This window comes from Daucus carota, chromosome 6, assembly GCF_001625215.2.
Source record: "Daucus carota subsp. sativus chromosome 6, DH1 v3.0, whole genome shotgun sequence".
Classification (NCBI taxonomy): Eukaryota; Viridiplantae; Streptophyta; class Magnoliopsida; order Apiales; family Apiaceae; genus Daucus; species Daucus carota.
The window spans coordinates 31,732,326-31,756,524 of NC_030386.2; the positions used below are offsets into that span (position 1 = coordinate 31,732,326).

At 34.8% G+C, this 24,199-nt stretch overlaps 5 protein-coding genes across 6 annotated transcripts; 3 read left to right on the forward strand and 2 right to left on the reverse strand.

The window, feature by feature from the left end:
* Positions 1 to 625: 625 nt before the first annotated feature.
* LOC108228077 (histone H2A) lies at positions 626 to 1,799 on the forward strand. The gene is made up of 2 exons (XM_017403553.2): positions 626 to 979; positions 1,362 to 1,799. Exons 1-2 carry the CDS (start codon positions 770 to 772, stop codon positions 1,608 to 1,610), a joined length of 459 nt encoding a protein of 152 aa, XP_017259042.1. The 5' UTR covers positions 626 to 769; the 3' UTR covers positions 1,611 to 1,799.
* Positions 1,800 to 3,138: 1,339 nt separating this feature from the next.
* On the reverse strand, positions 3,139 to 6,783 carry LOC108227438 (soluble inorganic pyrophosphatase 4). Of its 2 annotated transcripts, none has more exons than XR_010284502.1 (9): positions 6,624 to 6,783; positions 6,187 to 6,328; positions 6,055 to 6,083; positions 5,478 to 5,543; positions 5,281 to 5,388; positions 4,189 to 4,254; positions 3,996 to 4,116; positions 3,763 to 3,851; positions 3,139 to 3,493 (listed from the first exon to the last, which is right to left on the reverse strand). XR_010284502.1 is itself a non-coding variant. In XM_017402574.2 (9 exons), the coding sequence occupies exons 2-9, from the start codon at positions 6,320 to 6,322 to the stop codon at positions 3,451 to 3,453; spliced, it is 651 nt and encodes a 216-aa protein (XP_017258063.1). In that variant the 5' UTR covers positions 6,323 to 6,328; positions 6,624 to 6,783; the 3' UTR covers positions 3,139 to 3,450. The 2 variants fall into 2 exon arrangements, 1 of the variants encoding a protein (XP_017258063.1); XM_017402574.2 differs by having other exon boundaries at positions 3,763 to 3,844.
* A 2,748-nt stretch (positions 6,784 to 9,531) lies between these two features.
* LOC108227437 (ras-related protein RABE1a) lies at positions 9,532 to 14,532 on the forward strand. The gene is made up of 9 exons (XM_017402573.2): positions 9,532 to 9,663; positions 9,790 to 9,891; positions 10,906 to 10,978; positions 11,069 to 11,169; positions 12,383 to 12,448; positions 12,772 to 12,869; positions 12,990 to 13,052; positions 13,162 to 13,254; positions 14,129 to 14,532. The coding sequence occupies exons 2-9, from the start codon at positions 9,819 to 9,821 to the stop codon at positions 14,210 to 14,212; spliced, it is 651 nt and encodes a 216-aa protein (XP_017258062.1). The 5' UTR covers positions 9,532 to 9,663; positions 9,790 to 9,818; the 3' UTR covers positions 14,213 to 14,532.
* A 1,296-nt stretch (positions 14,533 to 15,828) lies between these two features.
* LOC108227436 (uncharacterized) lies at positions 15,829 to 19,650 on the reverse strand. The gene is made up of 6 exons (XM_017402571.2): positions 19,477 to 19,650; positions 18,999 to 19,159; positions 16,720 to 18,033; positions 16,565 to 16,633; positions 16,281 to 16,479; positions 15,829 to 16,174 (listed from the first exon to the last, which is right to left on the reverse strand). Exons 2-6 carry the CDS (start codon positions 18,999 to 19,001, stop codon positions 16,104 to 16,106), a joined length of 1,656 nt encoding a protein of 551 aa, XP_017258060.1. The 5' UTR covers positions 19,002 to 19,159; positions 19,477 to 19,650; the 3' UTR covers positions 15,829 to 16,103.
* A 1,535-nt stretch (positions 19,651 to 21,185) lies between these two features.
* LOC108227439 (actin-depolymerizing factor 4) lies at positions 21,186 to 23,013 on the forward strand. The gene is made up of 3 exons (XM_017402575.2): positions 21,186 to 21,384; positions 22,180 to 22,445; positions 22,522 to 23,013. Exons 1-3 carry the CDS (start codon positions 21,382 to 21,384, stop codon positions 22,670 to 22,672), a joined length of 420 nt encoding a protein of 139 aa, XP_017258064.1. The 5' UTR covers positions 21,186 to 21,381; the 3' UTR covers positions 22,673 to 23,013.
* Positions 23,014 to 24,199: the final 1,186 nt, after the last annotated feature.

Sequence of the window (24,199 nt, forward strand, 5' to 3'; positions counted from 1 at the left end):
TTTGGTATTTATATTTTGTTTATAGTTGTGATAAGATTTCGTTATATCTATCATATATAGTAAATTTTGTTTTTATATTAATGGCAAATAGATTAGTTGAAGATTTTGTTCGTTGAAAGAAAACGAGAACGCTGTATGTTGATTATAGAGAGCATGAGTGGCCGTGGATATTAAATTTGATATGATGACGATGATAAAATAATTGTTATAAACGAACATGAGAATGTCATTTGGTTTTAATCAAAAAATTTGAAATAGGACAGAAAAAAATTGATAGCTGTTAATTAAAATAAATTGATAACTCTATTGATCTCTAAAATAAAATAAAATATTTAAATTTATGTTATATTATCAAAACATAACTAAATACTAAAAATTTCACTTAAAATCATAAATGATACTCTACAAGCTATTATTTGTAAATTACAAAAATGCACGGACTTTTACTTTACTGCATGAAGTATTATTCATGTTTTTATGTTAAAAGACGGGTGTAATTTTATGATTTCAATTATTTAATACGTGGCAATTCCCCAGTGGACAGTCACCGAGCACACGGATTGCCAATATCAACAGACACAGCCGTCGATAAAAAACAAATCCAACGGTAGAAACAGCACAATGCACCCTCGATCAAGATCAAGCTGCTCATCTTGCTCCCAGCTATCAACATATATACACACACTTATTTCATGCTATTCATACACTGATCTCCTTGTGCAGTTAATTGTATACTTACAGCAACCTCATCTCCGACGACCAACCGGAAATGGAAGGCGGTGGAAAAGTGAAGAAAGGTGCCGCCGGCAGGAAAGCAGGTGGGCCCAAGAAGAAGCCGGTGTCTCGCTCCGTCAAGGCCGGACTCACGTTTCCGGTCGGTAGGATTGGCCGGTTTCTCAAAAAAGGCCGGTATGCTCAGCGTGTCGGTACCGGAGCTCCGGTGTATCTCGCCGCCGTTCTCGAGTATCTTGCTGCTGAGGTATACACTCTTATTACCTACTATTGTGCTTTAATTTTTATGTTTTGTTGATTAATTATTAATTACTTGAATTAATTGAAGTTTGGTTAGGTTTTTTGGTTATTTGTTGTTGAAATTAGATCTCGAATAGTAGGGTAATTAGTTTTTGTGTGGTTAATTATAATACATTTTTGCGCAAATTAGTGATGTTTACTTGTTTTTGTAAAGTCATGATTTGGTGTTGAACTAGTACATTTTATGATATTATATGTATTTGAGTATGATTGATTGTGAAAATTGTACCAATCGGAACCCTAATTAACCAGAAAGGGGGTATTGACTATTGAGTGCGATATAAGACAATGACTATGGATAATTGACGTGTTTATTATTCTGTGGTTAGGTGTTGGAGTTGGCTGGAAATGCAGCCAGAGACAACAAGAAGAGCAGGATTATACCAAGGCATCTACTGTTGGCTATAAGAAATGACGAGGAGCTTGGAAAATTGCTTGCTGGAGTTACTATTGCTCATGGAGGCGTTCTTCCCAACATTAACCCGGTTCTGTTGCCTAAGAAATCAGAGAAGGCGAGTCAGGAGTCAACCAAATCGCCATCCAAGGCAACTAAATCCCCTAGGAAAGCTGCTGCTTAAGATTTGTTAGATTGGTAGGGATGTTTCTGGTTGCAGTTATTCTGGTGCTTCTTGTATGTAATTGTTCAAGTCTCCGAGTGGTTGTTTAGAGATTAGTTGGACTGTAATTGTTGTTGATTGTCCTATATTAGTACTTGAAATGATCTTAATTGGGAATGAAGTGTCAAATATATGACTTCTGTTGATTAATTCACTTGGAATGTTACTACTCAATTAGCAATGCTTTGCTAAAATAAGGCCATGCTTCTGAATTTTTGTAGGAGAGAAAGTAGATGAATGTAAGTGAAAGCGTTTTCACTTTCATCCTACTTTTAGAGTTAAATTATGTTATAATTGCATTCATTTTCACTTGTTTTCGTCTTTTTAAAAAACTTGAGAGCACAAGTAGGAGCAAAAGTTATATAATTTTACTTCCTCCTCACTTGCTTTCCCCTTTGTTTATAACTCGTAAGTGATGATATTAGCTATGGAGTGTAAAAACAGGAGTAGCTGCGATGGTAGTTGTGTACTGCATCTGTTTCTAATAGGGAAAATATATTGAAACGTCCTTGAACTATTCCACTTTTATTCTTCGATAGGTCCCTGAACAAAAGATTCCTCAAATCGGGTCCTTTAACTTTTTAAAATTTTGTATCAAGTCCTTCCGTTAAGTAGATTCTAACGGACGTTAGAATCTTGCTGATGTGGCGACGACTAATGCTGATCCATCGCTGACATGGCGCTGATTGTACATATAATAAAAGAAAAATGAAATTAAACTGAAATTAAATTTAAAAAACAAGTCACATGCCCTGCATGTGAGTTTATAAGCGCGTTTATATCTCCCGATTCACTCATTTCTTTCAATCTACAAAGAGGGTTTTAGGGTTCCATTAAAGGGAATTAGGGTTCTTAATCAGTAAATTAGATTGGGCAGCTTCTATACACAAACGCACTACACTAAATACATACTATCATCACAAATTATCTCGCCATCTATTCACAAACATGAAGGCCGAAATCACCTTGTACATTCATCACGGAAGTGTGATCGTGCAAGAGCGTGGCATCAAATACTACAATGGAGGTAAGGTCGAGTATGTTTTTAATCAGAAATTGGATGTGTTATCTATTTTCATACTTCAAAAGTATGTTCGAAGTGATCTTGGTTATAAAGTGTTTAAAATGTATTGGCACAAGAGTGGAGTGAAGATTGTGCTGGAGAGAGTGAGAATGATGATGGCCGTATGTACAAATCATCTGGTGATGTGTCGCCATGTCAAAATAATTCTGGTGGATCAGTTGGTGACGTGTCGCCATGTCAGCAAAGATTCTAACGTCCGTTAGAATCTACTTAACGGAAGGACTTGATACAAAATTTTGAAAAGTTAAAGGACCCGGTTTGGGGAATCTTTTGTTCAAGGACCTATCGAATAAAAGTGGAATAGTTCAAGGACGTTTCAATATATTTTCCCGTTTCTAATATGTATAGTATCGGGGTATTTTTCATCAGATGAGTCTTGGGGAGAATAATATATGCACAGCGGCCTGTGAAAATTAATACTTCATTCTCTAAACTGGGTATACATTATGCTTGAATATATCCACAAGCGAATCGTAAAAACAGAAAAAGAAATTATCCATATGTGCCCAAAGAGAAAACAAGCACATATGTTATATCAGGTAGGTATATAAATGATTGGATGATCCATCACCATTTATCCTAACAAATTCTTCATGATCATCAAGACATCAACTATAAGGTTAATAGTTTCTTTTGGTTCGCTAACTAAGATCTTTTTCCCACTTTTAAGTAAAGCATTTGCACAGACTGCTGTTCATTGGTGTATGGAGGAAAAAGCTACCGTCTTAAACTCTCAACTACGTAGTCAGCGTAGAGATTCCTGCAAAGAAAATGGAATTCAGATCAGAATCATTCATTCAAAAGAATGGCATAAGCAACTGGAGATAGAAATATTATAATTCACGAAAACTTGAAAATAAGGGGCCTGATGGGCAGAACTCAGAAGATACATGAAATGAAAATGTCTAAATATATAATCAATGACAGAATTACAAAAATTCTGTAGCAAAAAGAGACCGCCAAAAATGTTACAACCAACATGTAGGTATAATCATATTGGAAATCAAAAGGTAAAGCTTCATCACTTACATTGAATGCTGTATGGCTTCATAAGCCTTTGTGGCAGGAAGAAAATCATCAACTGCAACTTTCTTGTTCTCATTTTTCTTGTCTGATTACTTGTTAAGTTAAAGTTACTAATATAACAATTTCCTGCCCAAGTATAGCCTATAGGACTGCAATTAAAGAGTAATATATGCATATGCCACGGAAACTAGAAGTCGAGTTTGTGCTCCATTTTTTTAAGGAACGTAAAAGGATACAATCTTCAAAAAAGCGACGAATTTCAGCCAAACGGTGTGGTGGGAGATCCTTGATGTCATTGTAGTCCTTGTACTCCGGATCATCAGCACAAACAGCAATTATCTTGTCATCTGTTTCTCCCTATAATTTCAGCAATATTATCATATCTCCACTGAGCAAAAGAAGAATCTTTTGTCAATCAAAATTAGTTACCTGATCAATCATGGGCATGACGCCTATTGCTTTAGCCCTCAGAAAGCATCCGGGAAGAACAGGTTCCTGGATACGTTGAAAAGCCACAACAGCAATTTAAAAGTCATAATCTCCCAGTTCTTAAGAAGCCAAGTGCACAAATTAGAGGAGTACATCTAAAATGTTATTGTCATTTCAATAAATTGGGTCTGTGTCCATATGCATCACTAGCTTGTACTACAAACATAAAAGAATTAATACACACCTGACTACACCAAAAAAAAAAAACCTTACATAGATTGTATATAGAGTGAAATATACAAAAAATACTTGCATAAATATCAATCTTCTAATTATTTATGGATATAGGATAATAAGTATTGATTTCCAAGGCTGTGTGTTACAAAAGAAAGTAGTGAAAGTTTGATATTTATTTTGCAGGTACATGGCCTACTGAGCATAGCTGATCCAAAATAATCACTAGACCTTGAATAAGTGGCGGCAATTAAGGTAAGCTAAGACCTACTATAAAGCATGTCAAATGTGTGGGGGTTACTACAGCAACAAAGTTTTATGTGCACACACATGAGTTTTGAAGAGTGCCACCTGCCACCATATTCAAACATGGATGTTGTTCATTTAACATATTACATTTATTAAAGATCTCAAATGAAAAGGCCAAAGACAGAGTTTCTCATCATTTAATATGGCACAATTGGTAGTATTGAATCTTTTTAAATGTAAGTACCAGGACTACCACTAATTTGATAAAGCAGGGGACAGGGTGCATTGCCTATTTCTCGCTCACCTGGTTCAACACCCCAGAGGCCCAGACTACTTAGAAACTCCGGGGACTCCGGGGGGGGGGGGGGGGGGGGGGGGGGGGGGGGGGTGGGGGGGGGGGTCGGGGGGTAAATACATTGACAAGTCACACAAAACACTTTCAGCCATTAGGCTACAGATGCTAGCTATGTGTTGCCAATAATTATTAGTTATTACGATCTCAAAGTATGTTTCAGTGCACACAAATTTACTTTTTTACCTCCCACGATACAGGACTGCATACTTTTTCAAAGTTTGCCTATGTATAATACAAGTGCAGAGAAATGGTACCTGCATTATAACTAGCACATCTATAGGGTCATTGTCCTCACAGAGAGTGCGAGGAACGAAGCCATAGTTATGGGGGTAGACAACTGATGAGTAAAGAACACGATCAACCTGCACACAAAAATCAGAAGCATGTGATGAGATATTTGGAGGAAAAAGGTGGCATAGTTTAACTGCATTAAGTAAAAAGGCTTCCTTACCTTGATGAGCCCAGTTTTTTTGTCAAGTTCATACTTCACTTTACTGCCCTTGCTAATTTCAATCACCTGCAGCAATCAAACATTTTAATTATTGAACTGTTAGTGTAAGGCTTGTTATAAAATTTTCAAATGATCAGTTCTGAAACTGGAACACAAAACACAGATATATGTATAAATTTATAGTTGCAACACCTTCTGGTTATATGAGGCTAAAAAATTACCAACATATTATAACTTTCAAATACTTCTTATGTGTTAAATGACGTGATTCCAGTTACTATTCATTAACACTCATCCAGGGACTCATCCCAATAGGTGAGAAAGTATGCTTGTAGATAGAGAGCACTCTATAATCTATAGTCTTAAGTTATATTGGAGCAACTTGATGTATTATTTTAGTACAAACCTCAAATCATACCACCAAATAAAAAAAAAAAAAAGGAATCTCTCTCTAGTCTCTTGTTATCTCTTGTTAGAGTGCATTGTTAAATTTCTTTAGTTTCTGGTTCAGAGAAGTATAAGCAGCAACCCGGATTTTTAATAAAGTATTATCAGCAATACGAATAATAATACTTACAGCATTAAAGATGACTGGGGCACCAGGTCCTGCAACAAGTCATAAACAATTCCATATTATGACATGAATATATTACAGAAATAGAATAAGTTTATGTCGAGGACCAGGTCTCATCGGAAAAAAAAAACATGCCTATTTCAAGATCATGCCAAGGATGTGCAGCAACTGATCTCCTGGTCATGGATGAAAGAATTCTTTCATTCAAAGGAATGTGCGGAGATGGTTTGGAATTGGCCGTCTTGGTCTGAGTTTCGATGGCTGGAGTCATTGTGCGCTGCAACAAGGTCAGGTTTCCATAAATTGTAATCAAGCTCAAATTTCAAACATCTTATATGTAATTCGAGTCGATTTTCGAGCTCGAATCTCGATCGCTTAGTGAAAAAATCCCAGCCTAAATTAATCAAAGTAGATCGAGCATAATGCTAATGCAACAAACACCTCACAACAATTAAAAGGCTTATCATCTACAAAATCGAGTTGTTAATCAAAAAACTCAAGCATACATGTACAAAAATAGTGCAAAATTAAGGTCACAATAATAAAAAGTAAAAACAGAGTTGAGAATGTACCTAAAAGCAGGGTGAGAATGTTAGATCTCGAGAGAAAATAAGAATGTGTTAAGATACGAAGCAAAGAGAATGAATATATAGAAGGTGAGGGGTTCCCGCTCAGTCCACAGCGGTGAATAAAAAAGAGAAAAAGCAAGGAGATAGAAAAAGTGTTAGATAAAATGTCTACGTGGTTCCATATGTCAGATGATTAAAATAGGATTAGTCAGATACATTATCGAATTTTGGGGATTAGTCAGACAATTAATTAAGCAGCGTGTTAATAAAACGTGCAGACGGCCGTGGCTCGTGACCAGATTTACAGTTGTTTTCTGATCGTTGTAACTTGGATGTAAGGTTAACGCGCTAGTATGTCGTTTAAATTTAATTTAATGATAGGAGTATTAATTTTGTGAATGAATTGATATTAATACACATCAAATTTATCGGTTAACATCAGTGCAACAAATGGTGGGTTGGCATGCAAATAATTTTGGTTGGGCACTTCGATGTGAAGATAGCAAAAGATTGCTTCTACGCTCTCTTGTCAGGCCATTTTAAAGATGCGTGAAAACTGTCCAACTTTCTCACCGGTGATAAAAAAAAAAAAAAAAAAAAAAAAAAATTCTTCGTTTGGTTCATTTAATTAGATTTATAGATAATTTATAAATAAATACATATTTAAAATCTTAATTTCTTAGCTATATATAAGGGGACTTAAACATTATCGAGATTTTTTTTGTACGGAAACTGAAATTTTAAATTAACATGTTCGAGTTTGAGAGAGTAATGGAACATGATAATTAGTGTATAAACTTGATTTTAATACTGCAGATGTGAAATGAGATGAGATGAAAATAGAATGAAATTTATTTCTAATTTGAGAGTGATGGTGAAAAATGATTATAATTTTCATTTTTCCAATTACTTTTTAAAATTATTTAAATTATATTTTAGTCTGCATGTCTTTCAAGAAATGCCACAACCCATTTCTTGGTCATTTTCTCTACGATTCTCATAAAAGTTCAAAGGCTCTCTTTCATTTATAACCACTTTGTTCGACCACTTTTCAAAACTAACCAGTTTTTTTTCGAGTTTTCAAAACTAACCAATCTAATTCATATGAAAAATGGCAACCCAAACCAAAAACTTATAACAGAATTGGGCGCCCTTTCAAAGGGCGACCCCAAGCGGAGCTCAACTGATGTAAAATACAAACAATCAGTTTTGACTTCCAGGGTCATCTCACTCAAGTTCCAATTTAAATTTCATTTAACTGCAACGGTATAGAACTTAATATGTAATTGTAAGGCAATCATATTGACAAGAAGTAGACCTGTATGAACTTTAAACAATTCGCAATATGAAATAACTTTTCAATTAGTTTTTGGTATTCTAAACATACATGATGCCAAATTACAGAATTTTATATTCTTAAAACAGAAATTGACAATCGGATATTTGGGAGGGGTGAACCTATAAAACCTATTGACACACACCTAATTGAAAATACAGCACTTGAAGTATGACAAATTACTGCAGTTCCTTATATACGAGCATTACTCTAAAAATCCCCGATTTAACCGATAAATTCCCGATTAATCCCCGCAAGGTCGGTCACCGATCCGATTTTTGAAATCCGATTAATCCTTATATATATTTCATAATCAAAGTATATGTGATAAATTATTAAAATTAAAATACTATATTACTTTAAATATGAATAATTATAGAGTTTATAAATATAGTAAATATATTAGTTACTAAATAGCTAATATAATAATAAATAAATATTAAATAATATTTTAAAATAAAAATAAACCCGATTTTAATTCCGATTAATCCCCGGTTTCCGATTAATCCTTGAATCGGTAGCTCAACCGATTAGGTCCGATTCCCGATTTCTGTAACACTGTATACGAGTGACTATATTAATATGTTTCAGTTTTAGAAATTTTAACCTGCTATTTCTATTAAGCAGTGTTACAGAAATCGGGGATCGGACCTAATTGGTTGAGCTACCGATTCAGGGATTAATCAGAAATCGGAAGGATTAATCGGAGTGAAAATCGGATTTATTTTAATATTAAAATATTATTTAATATTCAGTTATTATTATCTTAGCTATTTAGTAACTAATATATTTACTATATTCATAAACTTTATAATTATTCATATTTAAAGTAATATAGTATTTTAATTTTAATAATTTTTCATATATACTTACATTAAGAAATATATATAAGGATTAATCGAATTTCAAAAATCGAATCGGTGACCGACCTTTCAGGGGATTTATCGGTTAAATCGGAGATTTTTAGAACACTGCTATTAAGAGGTAATTTTTCTTGTACTATACTTCCGAGAACGTACATGTGATATACACGACTAACACAGGGCTGGTAATGATAACGATGTCCTACAACACATACTTCTCCCGCAAAGAACACAAATATTGAGCTCCGTTTGGGATGTCAGTTGAGCTCCGCTTGGGACACCATTTCAAACGGTGACCCTTATTAAAATTTTGTTTAGTTTGGGTCGTCTTTTGAAAGAGCGCCCAATTCTATTATAATTTTTTGGTTTGGGTCGTCATTTTTCATATGAATTAGACTGGTTAGTTTTGAAAACTCGAAAAAAAACTGGTTAGCTTTGAAAAGTGGTTGAACAAACTGGTCATAAATAAAAGGGAGCCAAAATTCAAACTCATTCATATTTATACAGTATTGTCTCTTATATTCTTGTATTTTCGGATAAAATGCACGATTCATAATTTATCACGTCTTTATGATAGTAATGAACTAAAAAAATTATATTACTTATTTAAATTATTTTAGGATATTATAAAATTGTTTTTATACTATTTAAAATATTGTGCAATTTGAATCAATTTGTCAATATTATAATATTCTTTCACAAAAAATGAAAGAAAGAATAAAAAAGTCACTCAACGACAACCCGGTGCTGTCGTTCTGGTGACTGCTGAGTGTATTCACACCATTTTTAAAAAATTTCTCAAAATAATAGATAGATCACCCCTTCCGTTTGTTTATCCGATCAGGTAATTTTATTATAATTCCATTTCTGTATGTATTCTATACTGTGTACGCATAATCAAATCTTATGCATTTTTTACATTCATCTTTGTTCTGGTTTCTGATCTAATTATACTGCACCGCCAATTTAGGGTTCCACTAATCTGAAAGTACACACACAATGGCTGCTCCGCCCGCTAGACCTCGAGCCGATTACGATTACCTTATCAAGCTTCTTTTGATCGGTGACAGCGGTTTGTGTTTTAAATTCTCCGATTTCAATTCAAATTTGCCGAATGTATTTTAAAATCTATTTTGTGTTTGCTTATGTGTATTTTTATTCACAATGCTGCATGCTCTCTATTTAGGCGCGTGATCATTTTTTGATGATAATGTCTTTTCGTTTTATCTTTATTTAGATTGTACCTAGCTTAATTTGTACAGACAGACTGTATGTGTTACATCTGCAGTGATTCTTTGTCGAATGATCCCCTTTAGTTATGTCGGAAACTAGTCGTTGATCGTGCGGCAACAATTTTTGTTTTAAATAATAAATTATGTAGACTGACTTCTTTTAGCATGACTTGTCATTTTTGGTGTACTAATGAATTGTGCTACTTTACGGAACGATTGCCCTGATATTGGAGATAAAATGTGCCATGTGTACGGATATTTTGGCTTATAGAGTCGCCTGTTTTCCAATCATTGGTCTTTTTTCGGTGTTAAATTGTGAGCGAAGTTTTGGTATACAATTGTAAGCATTTTTATTTTTTCCGTGTATTTTCCTCTGCATTTACATGTCATAAAGAAAACCATATAATAATATGAACATGCTTAGAAAAAATTTGAAGCTAAATATGAACAATTGACTGTAATTTAGTGAGGTGTATCTGGTTATGATTATTAGTGCAGGAGAACCATTTTAATTTGCACTTATCAGTTTAAACTTTCTTCTTAATGTGCAAATGGAATTTTGCAATGTTTGGTGTGTTTTGTATGAAAAGTTGATTGCACTGTCTTTGTTGTGCATTGATTTTCTCATTTATAATTTATACAATTATTCAGTTCGCTCATTTCCAATTTAAGACAAACTTGAAATTGTAATCATAGGTTTTTTTTTTAAATATATAATTCTATCTTCTCTCAGGCTAAAAACCAGAATTTTAGCTTTTATTAAACTATTCCACTTAATGTTGAACCAGTTACCAATCTGTTTTATGAAATTCTCATTTATTTCTCAATTTCAATATATTTACCTTTGCTCATAGGTGTGGGTAAGAGTTGCCTCCTTTTACGATTCTCAGATGGTTCTTTCACCACTAGTTTTATTACAACCATTGGGTAGGTACATTTTGTCTTCCTATAGTTTTACATGGTCCTTTTTAAGGGCAAATATGTGAGCAAGTACTAACCAATGGATGTTTTTTATAGTATTGATTTTAAGATAAGAACAATTGAGATGGACGGAAAACGAATTAAACTGCAAATCTGGGATACTGCGGGTCAGGAACGGTTCAGAACAATTACTACTGGTATGTATAGAGGGAGACAGTGTTGAATCTCTTGCTTTGTAGAAATACATGTGATGTTATGATGTGTCTGCAATAACTTACAATGCTCTTCTGATCATATAATATAGTAAAATTTAGAAAGCTATGTGAAAGATGCCTCAGTAATATGAATTTAGATTTCCACACAACATGGTTTGGTGTATGACATTACGCGAGCACTGTCCCTCTGGGACAATCACGATTTAATAAATTGACTATATTTCTAATTTTATCTGTGGAAAGTACAAACAAAAGAAGTTTCTTTTTGTGCAGCAAGACCCGAGAATGTGGAAGTGCACATGTTTTTAGATGAAAGCTCTAGATTTCCAGGAAGAACATAAGTTTAGTGCACAGTTGTAAAATATAATAACTTGCAACTGCTATAGCTTCAGTATGTACCCATATTCTGTGACAATTCATGTAAACACAATCAGAATATAAAGATTCACACAAATAAATACATATGAAGATATTTATGCAAGTCGCTGAGTATAAGCTTTGGAATTGGGAACAGATCACAATATTTTCCGTCTGAAAATAGATACTGAGAGGTTTATGATTCTATTACGGCATTGCGGAACTACTTCACCATCTCAAGTGAGGGTATATCGTGGTTATAGTGTCGTGGTGCTATGTGACATGTTAGCTCTGCTTTTCATAAATCTTCTGTTTGGCATCATCTTTATATCTGTTGCACCCAGTTCTCCTTTTAACTTCCATAATGATCATTAATCAGAAAGTGTGCAATTTAGTATTTAAAAATTATTTTCATTTTTGTTTGAGGCTCGAATTATGAAATTGACTTGTACTTATTTTATAATAAGGACATCATCTTGGCTTATGTATTAATATGAGTATGATGTTTTAGTAACAACCTAGACCAGGATGTAATCTCCAACATAGATGTGTTCTTAAGCATTGTACTGTGCAATTTTCTGAATAATCTTTATGTTTTTGGCCTAAAATAAGTGTCTAAGTGTCCATACCCTTGTCCAAGCCACGAATACTTTGGACAAAATGAAGAGTCAGATAATGAGTATTGAGCACACTAGGTTTTCAGTTTTCATGTGTCTAATATGTTATAAGATGTTTCAGAAGTTCGACCAACACTTTCTTTGTTGTTTTTTTTTTTTTTTAGAATAGTAATATTTTTTTTTAAGCAATGATACACTAAACATTGTTCCCTCTTATGCAGCTTATTACCGTGGAGCCATGGGTATTTTGCTGGTGTATGATGTAACTGATGAATCTTCCTTCAACAGTAATTCCTTTTTCCCTCTTTCGTTATCACTCTCTCTCTCTCTCACACACACACACATCTTCGTTTTTGTTATGTGTATTAAATAAGTTATCTAGGTCAAGCACATTGTTTCTGCTGATTGTTGTTCTATTTTTTTCAGAAAATTCTATTCAATATTTCAATGGCCTTACTAGCTGCATATAATGTTTCTTGCTGCATTCATAGTTTTTCTTCCTTGCTTGCAAGTTCGCTGATGCTCCGCTCTAATTTTGTTAAGACGTTTAATATTTTTATAATTTTTTACTTTTGTTGTTCTTTATTGTCTCGCCTGTTCACATTTGTAGATATCAGGAACTGGATCCGTAACATTGAACAACATGCTTCTGATAATGTAAACAAGATCCTGGTGGGCAACAAGGCTGACATGGATGAAAGCAAAAGGGTCTGCTATATTCTTTTTATTGTCGCGTAGTGTACAGACTTTTGTTATTGCTTGCTTTAGATGTCACCAACATTGATCTGAGAGAATCTTTTTTTTTTCTATTTTTTTTTTTTTGCATAGGCTGTTCCCACCTCAAAGGGGCAGGCACTTGCTGATGAATATGGCATTAAGTTCTTCGAGGCTGTGAGTAAACTTGTTAATGTCTCGTATTGCAACTGTAAATTTACATGTTACTTTTTTTCATAATCAAATGTTATCCTTTTGTCATTTGGTGTTATAATAATTTAAACAGAGTGCAAAGACGAATATGAATGTAGAAGAGGTTTTCTTTTCAATTGCCAAGGATATAAAGCAAAGACTTGCTGAAACTGATTCAAAGACCGAGGTGCGAACTTCTAAACCCAATTGCTTACAAAGTTATAGTTTTCTTTGTACTCCTTTCTCCTATGGTAAAGCATGAAGACAATATCTAGTGTTGTGAAAGGCACAAACAAATATAAAGTTGATTTAGAATGGCAACTTGCGAAGCACAATTTAAATGTGCTTCGTTTGAAATATTTTAGTCGTTAAAATAATTCTATAATGCATATACATATGAACAAGTTTTGTTGCTAGCCAATGTATAAATTACGGCAATATGGAACATAATAACAAATTCACAAAATGTAACAGAGTACCTAGAAAAACATACTTGTAGACATGTCAGTAAAGAGTCGCAGCTAAAGTGATGGTAGAGCTTACTCTTGAGAAAGGCAGAATTGAATGAGAGAAAGATGTAACTAGAGAAATTTAGGCAGATGTATTAGGGTTTTGTTTGGGTTGGGGGCGGGGGAGGCGAGACTGACATGTTTTGGCTTCTGACTTGGTTTCAATTATGTACCCCCTCGTTCTTTTAGAGTTTTTTGTGCTGAGTTTTCCATTTAAGATGCACTTCATGGGTTCCTGCAGAGTTCAGAATTTACGTAAATTAGAACTTTGACTTACAAATCTTGCGCCTACTCGTGATGAGCATGCTTTTCAAAAAATTGGTCAATATATTAATGGCTATTTCAATGAAAGCTTTTGTCAAATATTATATTATTTCACATAATTAACTCAAGTAGCTGGTCGGCCATTTATACCGTTTGGATGAGTTTGAAACCTCTTTTTGCTATATAATTCGGAAAATACAAGGAGATTAGATAATTATAGCCCAATTAGTGGATGATGTCCTTCTGTTTACCATGGCTTTTACTGAACCATAATGTTGAATTCTGCAGCCGCAAACTATTAAGATCAACCAACAAGAGCAGGGAGCAGGGACCTCTGCAGCTTCACAAAAATCAGCTTGCTGTGGTTCTTAATAGATATTCATCTTGTGGTGAAAAGTTGATTACTGTGGTATACTAGAGAAGAAAGTTGAATACCGCGGTGGTAAGGATATTTTGTTTTGTTTTGATTGCTTGTATTGTTCGCACTAGAACCATAATTATTACAAAGTTGTGTTTGAGCAATAGTTCCTATTTTAAGAATCAAACAGTATAGGAGTTTTACTTGTTTAGTTCATTATACTGTATGTCCTTGCAGTGTGCAAGTAGGCAGCCTCTTCTTTGTTCACTGTGTTTCATGATATTGTCATGAATACTTTTAGTGCCCTTTCATATATTACTCTCTTGCACTTCCATATTTTAGTATCATGCATTTGTCTTGATTACTTGTTTATGAGTGATCACCCCAAAATCTTGTAACCTTGTTACACGCAATGAAACATACCTGTCGACACCAAATTATAAATATATTATTATATGTAAAAGTTGCTGTGAAGTTGAATATATTAACTGTGCTCATATTTGCCGAATGGACGCTTGCTCATTGAGTCATTGAGGTGGAAGTGAAGGATGAAAGTATGTAAAACGCAGTACAATGCAAACGGGGTCTGCTTCTACAAAAGAGTTTATAATTGCAGTAGCAATTAACAATGGCTATTTAAACATTGAACCTTCTTAAATGTTGGTGGTCTCCTGTCTGTATATCATTACGATGTCCCAGGCCAAGGACAACACAGATCAATCAAATTCTGAGCGATGTCCCAGGCCAAGGACAACACAGATCAATCAAATTCTGAGCAGTACTACTTTTTTTCAAGTGATGAATATTCTGAGCAGTGATTCTAGGCTTTAAGTTGAGATATTAACGATAGTATGTGTAATTTTGAACCACCATTTCTAATGAGAAGTTATATGCATAAATTGGTATTCGATTAAAGATTTGTAGCTACGGATTCGGAAATGAATTGTCATCAACGTACCAAACAGTTGAAATAGAATTCCACCTCTGATTCTTTTAACTGACCACTTAATCGAACACTCACATATAGGGCCTGTTTGGCAACTAGAAGCAGAAGCTGCTTCTGACTTCTGCTTTTCTTGACCCGTTTGTGTAAAGAAGTAGAAGCATTTTTAAAAAGCTGAGAATGCTAGCTTCTCTCTCACAGCTTCTGCTTTTTTTCCAAACACTTTATTCACTTATTTACTTCTCACTTCTACTCCACCTTTTTTACTATAAGCAAGAAGTCACTTTTTTTAAGCTAACCCAAACGGCCCCATAATCTATACCACCATTACTTAAAACCTGGAGGCAGTTACCAAGCCAAGAAACCCACTTTTACCATGATTCAAATTTTACAGTGCAGTAAAATACAAATCCACAAGACATGGCTCTGCCAAATGCCAATGGTGTCAGTTAACCTGTAAAGTTATCTTGATATATTTTTGGACAAGCAGTCAGTGTCCACCTACAAGTGGAAACAGGTCTGTAAATAAACTTCGTAAAGGTATCCACAAGCTACCATCCAGATATCCATATATTTCATTAAGAACTTCTGAAGACAATTCATAACATCCATTGATTGTACTTCGTAAACATGTGGACCGTCAGAACTCAGAGCTATTAGATATGACACGAGATGAACACACCTGAGCATAACAAAAAGACTTGATATAGCATAAAGAGTGAACCATTTTACAGAATGAAGCTAACATAAATAGATATTACATGAGCCTCAATAGCTACCATTCAAACTGTAATATATTTCATTAAGAACTAGAGACAATTCATAACGCTTGCACAGTACATCTATTGCACTTCTTAAACAAGTGGACCGTCAGAACTGAGAGCTATAAGATATGACACAAGATGTATACACCTGAGCATAACAACAAGACTTGATACAGCATAAAAAGCAAGTGAACCATTTTACTGTGGCTGTTTGTCTTCTTCCTTTCCATAAATACGCTGAAGTTCACGAGTAGCAGCTAGAAACGATTCTGCATCGAAGGAAATCAGTAATCATTCTAGAGGGTATAGACTACACTCACAAGTAAAATTATAAGAGAAGCTCAAGCTAAAATACAAATAAGCAGAAAACATCACCTTTCCAAAGACAGAATGATTTCTGATTAATGGGTGATCCAGTAATTGTCTGCATAACTTCAAACAACAAATTTTGTGGTGTGTTCCTGAGCTCTTGGACAATCCCATACACTGTCTTCCCATTATCAAAGTATATATGATTATTCGGGTGCTTTGTTTTGCAACCAGCATGACGTTCATATTCATAAGCATTAATTACCTGTTTATAACCAAACATTGTACATTTAGGAGTTCAAATGAGATAAACAATACTTCTAAAAGCAGACACTTTATAGAAAACTTACCTTACAAAAGTTACACAAGCGACAACCACAGAGATATCCAGAACCTTTTATTTTACCGTGAAGCTCCGTCTACCACACACAAGTATAAAGTCTAGCCATCAGTTGTTGCTTGTTAAGTTTATCTAAAAGAAAAACTCATGGCAACAAGAGATTACCTCCCTTGACCAGGAAACGTACTTCACAGGCACTCCATCGAATATACCAGTTGATAGCAAACTTTTTACATTTGATGGGAAATTGTTTAGAGGAGCCTTTCTGTTTACTTTTTGCTCCACTTTGTTATGTGGAAAAGAATCAACATGGCTAATCATTTGAGAATCACTTGCAAGTAAATCAGCATTTGAATCGATCAACTGTTTCTGATTTAGTGCTTCTGAATTTAGAACTGAAGACTGGACCATTAGCAAGTCATGACTGCATTCCAGTCCTTCACCAGGACTTCCGTCCTCATTATCATTTAAACCACCAAAAGATATGCTAGTACTTTCTCCATTGCTAAATGAGAGACCCATCGGTAAACCCATGTTACTCATGCTGTTGCATGTGTGCCCTAGTGAAAATGAACTCACATCAGCACTTTTGCCTATGCATAGAGTAGCATCAATTTCTTTGTTAAAGATTTGACCTATTGACGTAACATTGTTATCATTCTTGCAGAAAGACTGAACAACTGGTATAACATCATCCCTATCCTTGAATGCATCGTTGTCCATCATTGCCAGAACATCAGTGTCATCCTTGTTTAGAAAATAACTCTTTATCATAGGGTCATTGTCTATTTTATAACTTTGACCAATTGATATGTGACAATCATCCTCATTATAGGATTCACCCATTGATATCAAACTGCCATCCTCCCTGTTAAAAGTGTTAGTCAGTGCACTCTCATCCTTTTTGTTGAATGGGAGTCCCATTGTTAAAGATGCATCAGCTGCCTTGCTATAAGGATGAGAAAGTAGCATAATATCACTATCACCATTTGCGCAAAAGCATTCTAATGCAGCAGACATGTAATTCTCTGAGTCGTTGACTTGGCTAACCTTGACTTTCCTAATGCCACTATAGTCGAGACCTGAATTGTGATTACATAAGGAACTGTTCTCAAATTGATCTTCAAGAACCTTTCTTCCCAGATTCATAGTGCTTATGCCAACTGATGAAGCATTCCAGTGATCAAAATTCATACCCCTTTCAGTTTCTGGGTCAAATGGTCTTTCATGAAAGTGGCCAGTAACTGGCTGAGAATTCGATGCATATTTCCAGTGAGAAGTGGTTGAGGTCAGAAGCCCAGAGAATGAAGTGTCGCCTGGAAATTCAACAATTTGTTTCTTGTTGGGAATAATATCTGTATCAGAGCTATCCAGGAACCACCGTTGGGATCGCTTCTGCTCCAATCTAGAGGATTTGTTATGAGTCACCTCACCAACATCTAAATTTCTTGATCCATTTGCTGTCCAGAAATCCCTATCCTGAAAGCCACACAAAATTAAAATCATTTGTAAAACAACCAGTATAACCAACAGTCTAAAATACCCGCACACTAAACATTATTTACAAGCTGAACAGACATTAGGGTTGGAGTACTAAATTGGACTTGCAGATGATTAAACGGTAGTCATCATTAATTAATTATGAAATTAAAAAAAAAGTTAGCACATTGTCAGTTAAAAGGTTAACCAGTTTCAAACTTGAGCAAATATTACCGATTATATAAAGATGTAAAAAGAGAAGGGGGAGGGGGTAAAGGATTTTGCAAGTGTTCCCTTTCCTCTTATGAAACATTCTTTATCTTATATATTGTGAAGCTTCTAATCCCAACTCTCTCTCCAAATTTTAAATACTTACTTTCCTTCTTTCTAAACAATCAATCATTCCAAAACAATGATATACTCATGCTAGTCGGCAATGCGTCAATCAAGTCAGTAACTAGTATATAACTTCCACTGTATTTACATTTTTTGGTAACTATCATTTAATATTACACACTTTACACAAGTGAGTATACAGCATGTATGTTAGAAGATACTAACCACTACCCTAAATGGCTAAATTCCAGTCGGATTATTCGTAGCCACCTTATAGATGAAAGATTGGCTGAAACACTACAACAATACCCAAATTGGCATGTTCTTACATTTTGCTACACTAGCTGTACACAATTACTATTTTCATGCAAGTTAGATGGATAAATTCAGTTTTGAATAAGAAGTGACTAATTATATAAATAAGAGCTGCACAAATTACTAATTAAAGCTCCTATCTAGAAGTCCCAAGAATGCACATGTTGGTCGAGATTCTCTTAATGGGTACGAACACATACACATCTTCTATCTCTAAAAGTAATTTTCTATCATATAATATAACATCCATGATTTATGACATAATTACATAAACGAATAAACATTTATGAGTATATCGGAATTTCAAAGCATACCATGTTGATAACTTTGATGTTATGTATCTGCTTATCTACTTGACTCCCATTCTTTCACTTCCAATGAGAACTTCCCGAAACACCCTAGCTCAGTCCACATAAATGCGGGGTATTTGCTGTATAGATTTCATCCACAAGAGCAGGACTGGAGCATCCTTTAGCTGCACAAAATACGCCAGTCAATATAACATTCTTATCAAAGTCATTTAAAAATAATAAAATAAAAAAACCTAATCAACATTCCCAATATTATTATAAAGTATAAACACGCTTTTGTTCTCACACTAAAACGTGTTCTCGTTCGAGAAACTGCTTTGCATAAACTTGAGTGAACCAAGTAATTAGTCTTGGAAGTGCAATGCGTATGATACGACTAAACTAGTTATATGGCTATATGCAAATAGAAACTTGCAAATTAATGGACAAAGCCATAACTTTCTTTCACATGCATGTATCTTTTATTTATACAGTCACATACCTGAGAAGTGATTACCGCCGGTTGTTATCGGAGATGGGTGAACTTTCGCCGGCGAAAATGCACGGAAGAGTGACACTGCAAGATCTCTGTTAAATGCAGAGAATTTGGGGGGTTATTCTCTGTGGGACATAATCTTAGGTGAGATGGGCCGGGGGATGGAGCTTTTGGGCCACCATTGGGGCCGAATCTTACTTTACTCGATTGTGACTTTTAACCCCTTTGCCTTTTGTTGAAAATTTGTGTATGTTTTTCTTTAATATTTTCCATGAAAAGCGGGTTCCTTAGCTAAAATTTTCATACATTTCAACTACATTATTCAAGACGATTATTATTATGGTATCGTCTGTTCTAAATATTCAAATAATATTTATAATATGAAATTGAATATATCAAATATGTTAAATTTTAATTTTTAATTTAATTTAGGCATGAGCGGATCATTGGTAATATTTCAATAGAATCATCTTATAAACTAAAAGTATAAGAGTATCTCCAATAATCTCTCTATTCAATCTCTTAAGCTAAAATTTGAGGAAATTCTTTCAAAACCAAACTCCAAGAGCTTTTGAGGAAATTTTTTCAAAACAAACTTTTTTTTTTTTAACGTAGGAACCCGCAGCCGCTACCCTTCGGGTGCGCACTGGGTAAACCCACGAGCTCACGCAATAGCCTGCAAACTACGTGAACCAAGGTAAACCGCACTGTGCGCACTGGGTAAACCCACGAGCTCACGCAATAGCCTGCAAACTACGTGAACCAAGGTAAACCGCACTGCGAGCTCACGCAATAGCCTGCAAACTACGTGAACCAAGGTAAACCGCACCTAAGCGCGACAGGCTCTGATCCAGGAGGCATAATCACAAATTCTGCTCCCTTCGGGAGTCGAACCTGTGACCAAGAGGATACATGTCCTCTCTTTAACCAGCTGGACCAACCCTTGCGGGCTTTTCAAAACAAACTTCAAGAGCCTTCTTCCAAGTCTTCTTCAAATCCTTAAGAGCGTCAAACAATATACAGGACCTGCAAACCTGCATATTTTCTTCCAAATCTTCTTCAAATCCTTAAGAGCGTCAAAAAGAGTGTCAAACAATATACAGACCTGCAAACCTGCATTTTTTTTTTTGCTAAATGATCACACACGCACACGGGGGGAGTCGACCTCCCGCAAAGGAGTACAAGAGCTCTACCACCACACCAACACCTTGTTGGCATATACAGCCCTGCACCTTAACACATACAAGTACTTAATCAAGTAATAAGGAATAGATAGAGAGTGAATTTGAAGAAGATTGTTGGAGTGTATATGAAAATTTAACTCCTAAATAGTTAAGAGTTAAATTTTTATATCATTTTTGAGAAAAATTTAGGTGATTGTTGGAATTGTTCTAAGCACAAGAGTTCTCATACATCAACTAATCTTTTCACCGAAATATTTTATAAAATAAAAATATATACGATAAATAAAATAATATATTTTTCCTTGATAGATATAAATAGCTAGTGTTGTAAAGATTTCAGAATTGTTTAAAAATATATTGAATATATTTTGATTGATCAAAATTTTTATTTTATCAAAAAGATTATAATAGATTCTAATAAACAACTAAAGATTAATTTGATTTATGTGCAGAAATATGTGGCAAAGAGCGGATTAATTAATGTAGGAATCCAGGGTATGAGAAAAGTAACATGTGGAAAAACAGCATCGCGAGGTTTATTAATAAAAAAAAGGGTGGGGTGGAAAGTAGGGGAGGGATAGCGTTGGTTTGACGCAAAGCGAAACAGTTGTAGAATCATAAAGCAATTCCACCTCCTCATCTTCCCTTGTATTTCGATCATCATAATATTCACAACAACATCTCTCAAACCCAAACCCCCTCCCTCCTCAACACAACTACTGCAATCATGGTGAGCTCTCTCTCTTCTTCAATCAATTCCTTTCTTTAAGCTTCTCTTATTCATTCAATTGCTGCTGCTGCTGCTCCTGATACTGTTTTTAGATCTGCTTTTCTTTTACTTTGATTTGCTTAAATCCAGCCATGATTAATCCTCATCATCAACTTACAATTATAGCGTAGGGATTTTCAGGAAACAACGAGGATGATCCCTAATTTTAAAGATCTTAAGATTTATTTGTCCCAATTTGTTTTTGATTGTTTATGGATTGAAATCTGGTGAACACGTTAAAATGAGTATTCTTATTCCCTTTCGTGTAACAGAAACATCGATAGCTGGTGCAAATTACACTGATTTGTTAACTGCTTTGCTTTTCCAATTTAATCCATTACTTCTGATTAGTTGTAGATATGGAGGGAGAGACCGAATGAATTTTGAGTATTCAATCTGATTGGAACTAAGCATCTTGTTCTGCAAATGCGGAAACATGTTCAGCATTTAATCTTGTAGATACTATTGTCACTCTCTCGAGTTCTCCCACTTTGCTTTTTTACTGAGAGAATAGTTAAATTTTGACTTATTTCAAGATGTATTTGTGACTGCATTTGTGTGTCTGGTTGAAAGTATTGATAGAATTACTTTGCATAGTGTTAAATGTTGTTCAAGCTACACCCCTAAGCTTAAGTAGACTGTGTTATTGTTTTGAATTTTTAGTGTATAGTTTGAAGATGTTATGCTTGACAGCATATAAACCATGTGGCTGTAAAATAATATACTGTTGAATGAGCATCACGGTCCATTTCACAGGCCAACGCTGCTTCTGGGATGGCTGTGCATGATGACTGCAAACTAAGGTTCCTGGATCTGAAGGCGAAGAGAACCTTCAGATTTGTTGTTTTCAAGATTGAAGAGAAACAAAAGCAAGTTGTTGTCGAAAAGGTGGGCGAGCCAGCTTTAAGTTATGATGACTTTGCTGCAAGTCTTCCTGCTGACGAATGTCGCTATGCTGTTTATGATTTTGATTTTGTGACTGCGGAGAACTGTCAGAAGAGCAAGATAATCTTCATTGCATGGTAAACCAAACTCATTTAGTTAACTGACTGTTTCTTTTGATCACATAAATTTATCTTATGTTCTCTGCTATATAAGGTCTCCTGATACTGCACGTGTTAGAAGCAAGATGATCTATGCTAGCTCCAAGGACAGGTTTAAGAGGGAGCTAGATGGAATTCAGGTGGAGCTGCAAGCAACAGACCCAACTGAGATGGACATTGATGTTATTAGAAGTCGTGCTAACTGAGCATGAAGTTCAAGTTTCCCATGACTTACTTGCCAGGGAGAGTTCCTCAATGCAATCTTCATTACATTACATGAGTGAAATGTTTATAGTTTGTGGGGTTTAAGGGTACTTGGCTTAAATATGATGATGGTTGCCAGGAATTACCATACAGTATCGTTTTATATATTGGTACAACATTTGTGTTTCCGGTTATAATTTCTTATTTGTTGTTTCTAGAACCTGGTGTCCAACTTGTAGTCTGATGTCTGCAAGCTAATATGTAACAGTTTGTTGGGATTGGATAACTGCTAGTTTGTTTTTTAAAGCTTTATATGAAATTAACCCCTGTTATGTTCCGATAAGCTTATATTGTAGCACCTTTTTTGTGTTGCTTAATGTTTTAGAGTGCTTATGTAATGTTAAATGTGCTTCAAGGACTCAGGTTAGTAATTTTGTTCTTCTTTCCATACATGTTATCAAGCAATGGTCTGCAGAAATTTTCACAGCCATACAAATTTGGTCTGCATTTTTTGTCATATTCTTAACAGTGCTCAATTTTTATAGATGTCAAGCTGTTTCATTTTAAAATTTTAATCAGAGTCATTTTTCTTGTGAATTCAATGATCCTTGTGGCTTTAATCTGGGGATGCTTTCTCCAAATTTCCAGTCACAGGACTAGCTTGATTCTTGATATTGGCAGAGTCAGTCCTCGAGGACACGGTTGGTATAGACTATAGAGCACAGAATGAATCCATTAACAGTAACAGTTGGGAGCACATTTTTCCGTTGCTCCCAAGTCTCAAGTCCCTCGGCATGAAATAGAATTTTGACATTTATCTCTAGGAAGTATTTGCATTAGCTCTTTTTATTGACTCGCTAGAAATAAACTGAAGGGCGGCTGGGTGGTCATCAGGGATGACAACGGGTCGGGTTTCTTGAGATCCAGACCCAATCCATTATATTTCGGTTTGGGTCCGGGTCCGGAAAATGATGATCCCGATCCGATTCGTCGGGTTTTTTCAGGTTTCGGTTATGGTTCGGGTCTAATTCTGATACTTAAAAAAATAAAACTAAATAAAAAAAATGTGATGCTTTATTTTTTCTAAATTTAAGAATATAAAAAAGGGTTTTACAGGTTCTATTTCGTACCGTAAACACGTGAAACATGTTAACTTAATTGTATACAATTATTCAACTTATCATTCATATTTTATTATTTTTATTATAATTAGATTTTTTAATGTATAATAATTGAGAAAAATAATATATTGATGAAATGAATATAAATTATGTATTGCTCGTATAAAATTAAGTAAAATTTTAATATTCATACATAATAATTCATAATTCATAATATTTCAATATATATTTGTTATATTTAACATATAACACGCACACACATATATAATATTTTGTATCGGGTTTTGGATTCAGATTGGGTTTAAATCGGGTTTCGGGTCGGGTCTCAGTTCGGGATATCTGAGATCCAGATTCATATCCAAACTTTTTTAGGTCTAAAAATAAGATCCAGATTTTAAAAAATCGGGT

Bases quoted from the DNA above. Each gene is read 5' to 3' on its own strand.
- LOC108227437 (XM_017402573.2), top strand. From the start codon at position 9,819: ATGGCTGCTCCGCCCGCTAGACCTCGAGCCGATTACGATTACCTTATC. The intron at 10,979-11,068 runs GTAGGTACATTT...TGTTTTTTATAG, and splicing joins AGTTTTATTACAACCATTGG to TATTGATTTTAAGATAAGAA. The intron at 13,053-13,161 runs GTGAGTAAACTT...TAATTTAAACAG, and splicing joins GCATTAAGTTCTTCGAGGCT to AGTGCAAAGACGAATATGAA.
- LOC108227439 (XM_017402575.2), top strand. The intron at 22,446-22,521 runs GTAAACCAAACT...CTGCTATATAAG, and splicing joins AAGATAATCTTCATTGCATG to GTCTCCTGATACTGCACGTG.
- LOC108227438 (XM_017402574.2), bottom strand. From the start codon at position 6,322: ATGACTCCAGCCATCGAAACTCAGACCAAGACGGCCAATTCCAAACCA. The intron at 5,389-5,477 runs GTAAGGAAGCCT...TTTTGTGTGCAG, and splicing joins AAAAAACTGGGCTCATCAAG to GTTGATCGTGTTCTTTACTC. The intron at 3,494-3,762 runs GTAAGTGATGAA...TTTTCTTTGCAG, and splicing joins GAAGCCATACAGCATTCAAT to GAATCTCTACGCTGACTACG.
- LOC108227436 (XM_017402571.2), bottom strand. The intron at 16,634-16,719 runs GTAATCTCTTGT...TGTGTGTGGTAG, and splicing joins ACGTTTCCTGGTCAAGGGAG to ACGGAGCTTCACGGTAAAAT. The intron at 16,480-16,564 runs GTAAGTTTTCTA...GGTTATAAACAG, and splicing joins GCTTGTGTAACTTTTGTAAG to GTAATTAATGCTTATGAATA.
- LOC108228077 (XM_017403553.2), top strand. From the start codon at position 770: ATGGAAGGCGGTGGAAAAGTGAAGAAAGGTGCCGCCGGCAGGAAAGCA. The intron at 980-1,361 runs GTATACACTCTT...TTCTGTGGTTAG, and splicing joins TCGAGTATCTTGCTGCTGAG to GTGTTGGAGTTGGCTGGAAA.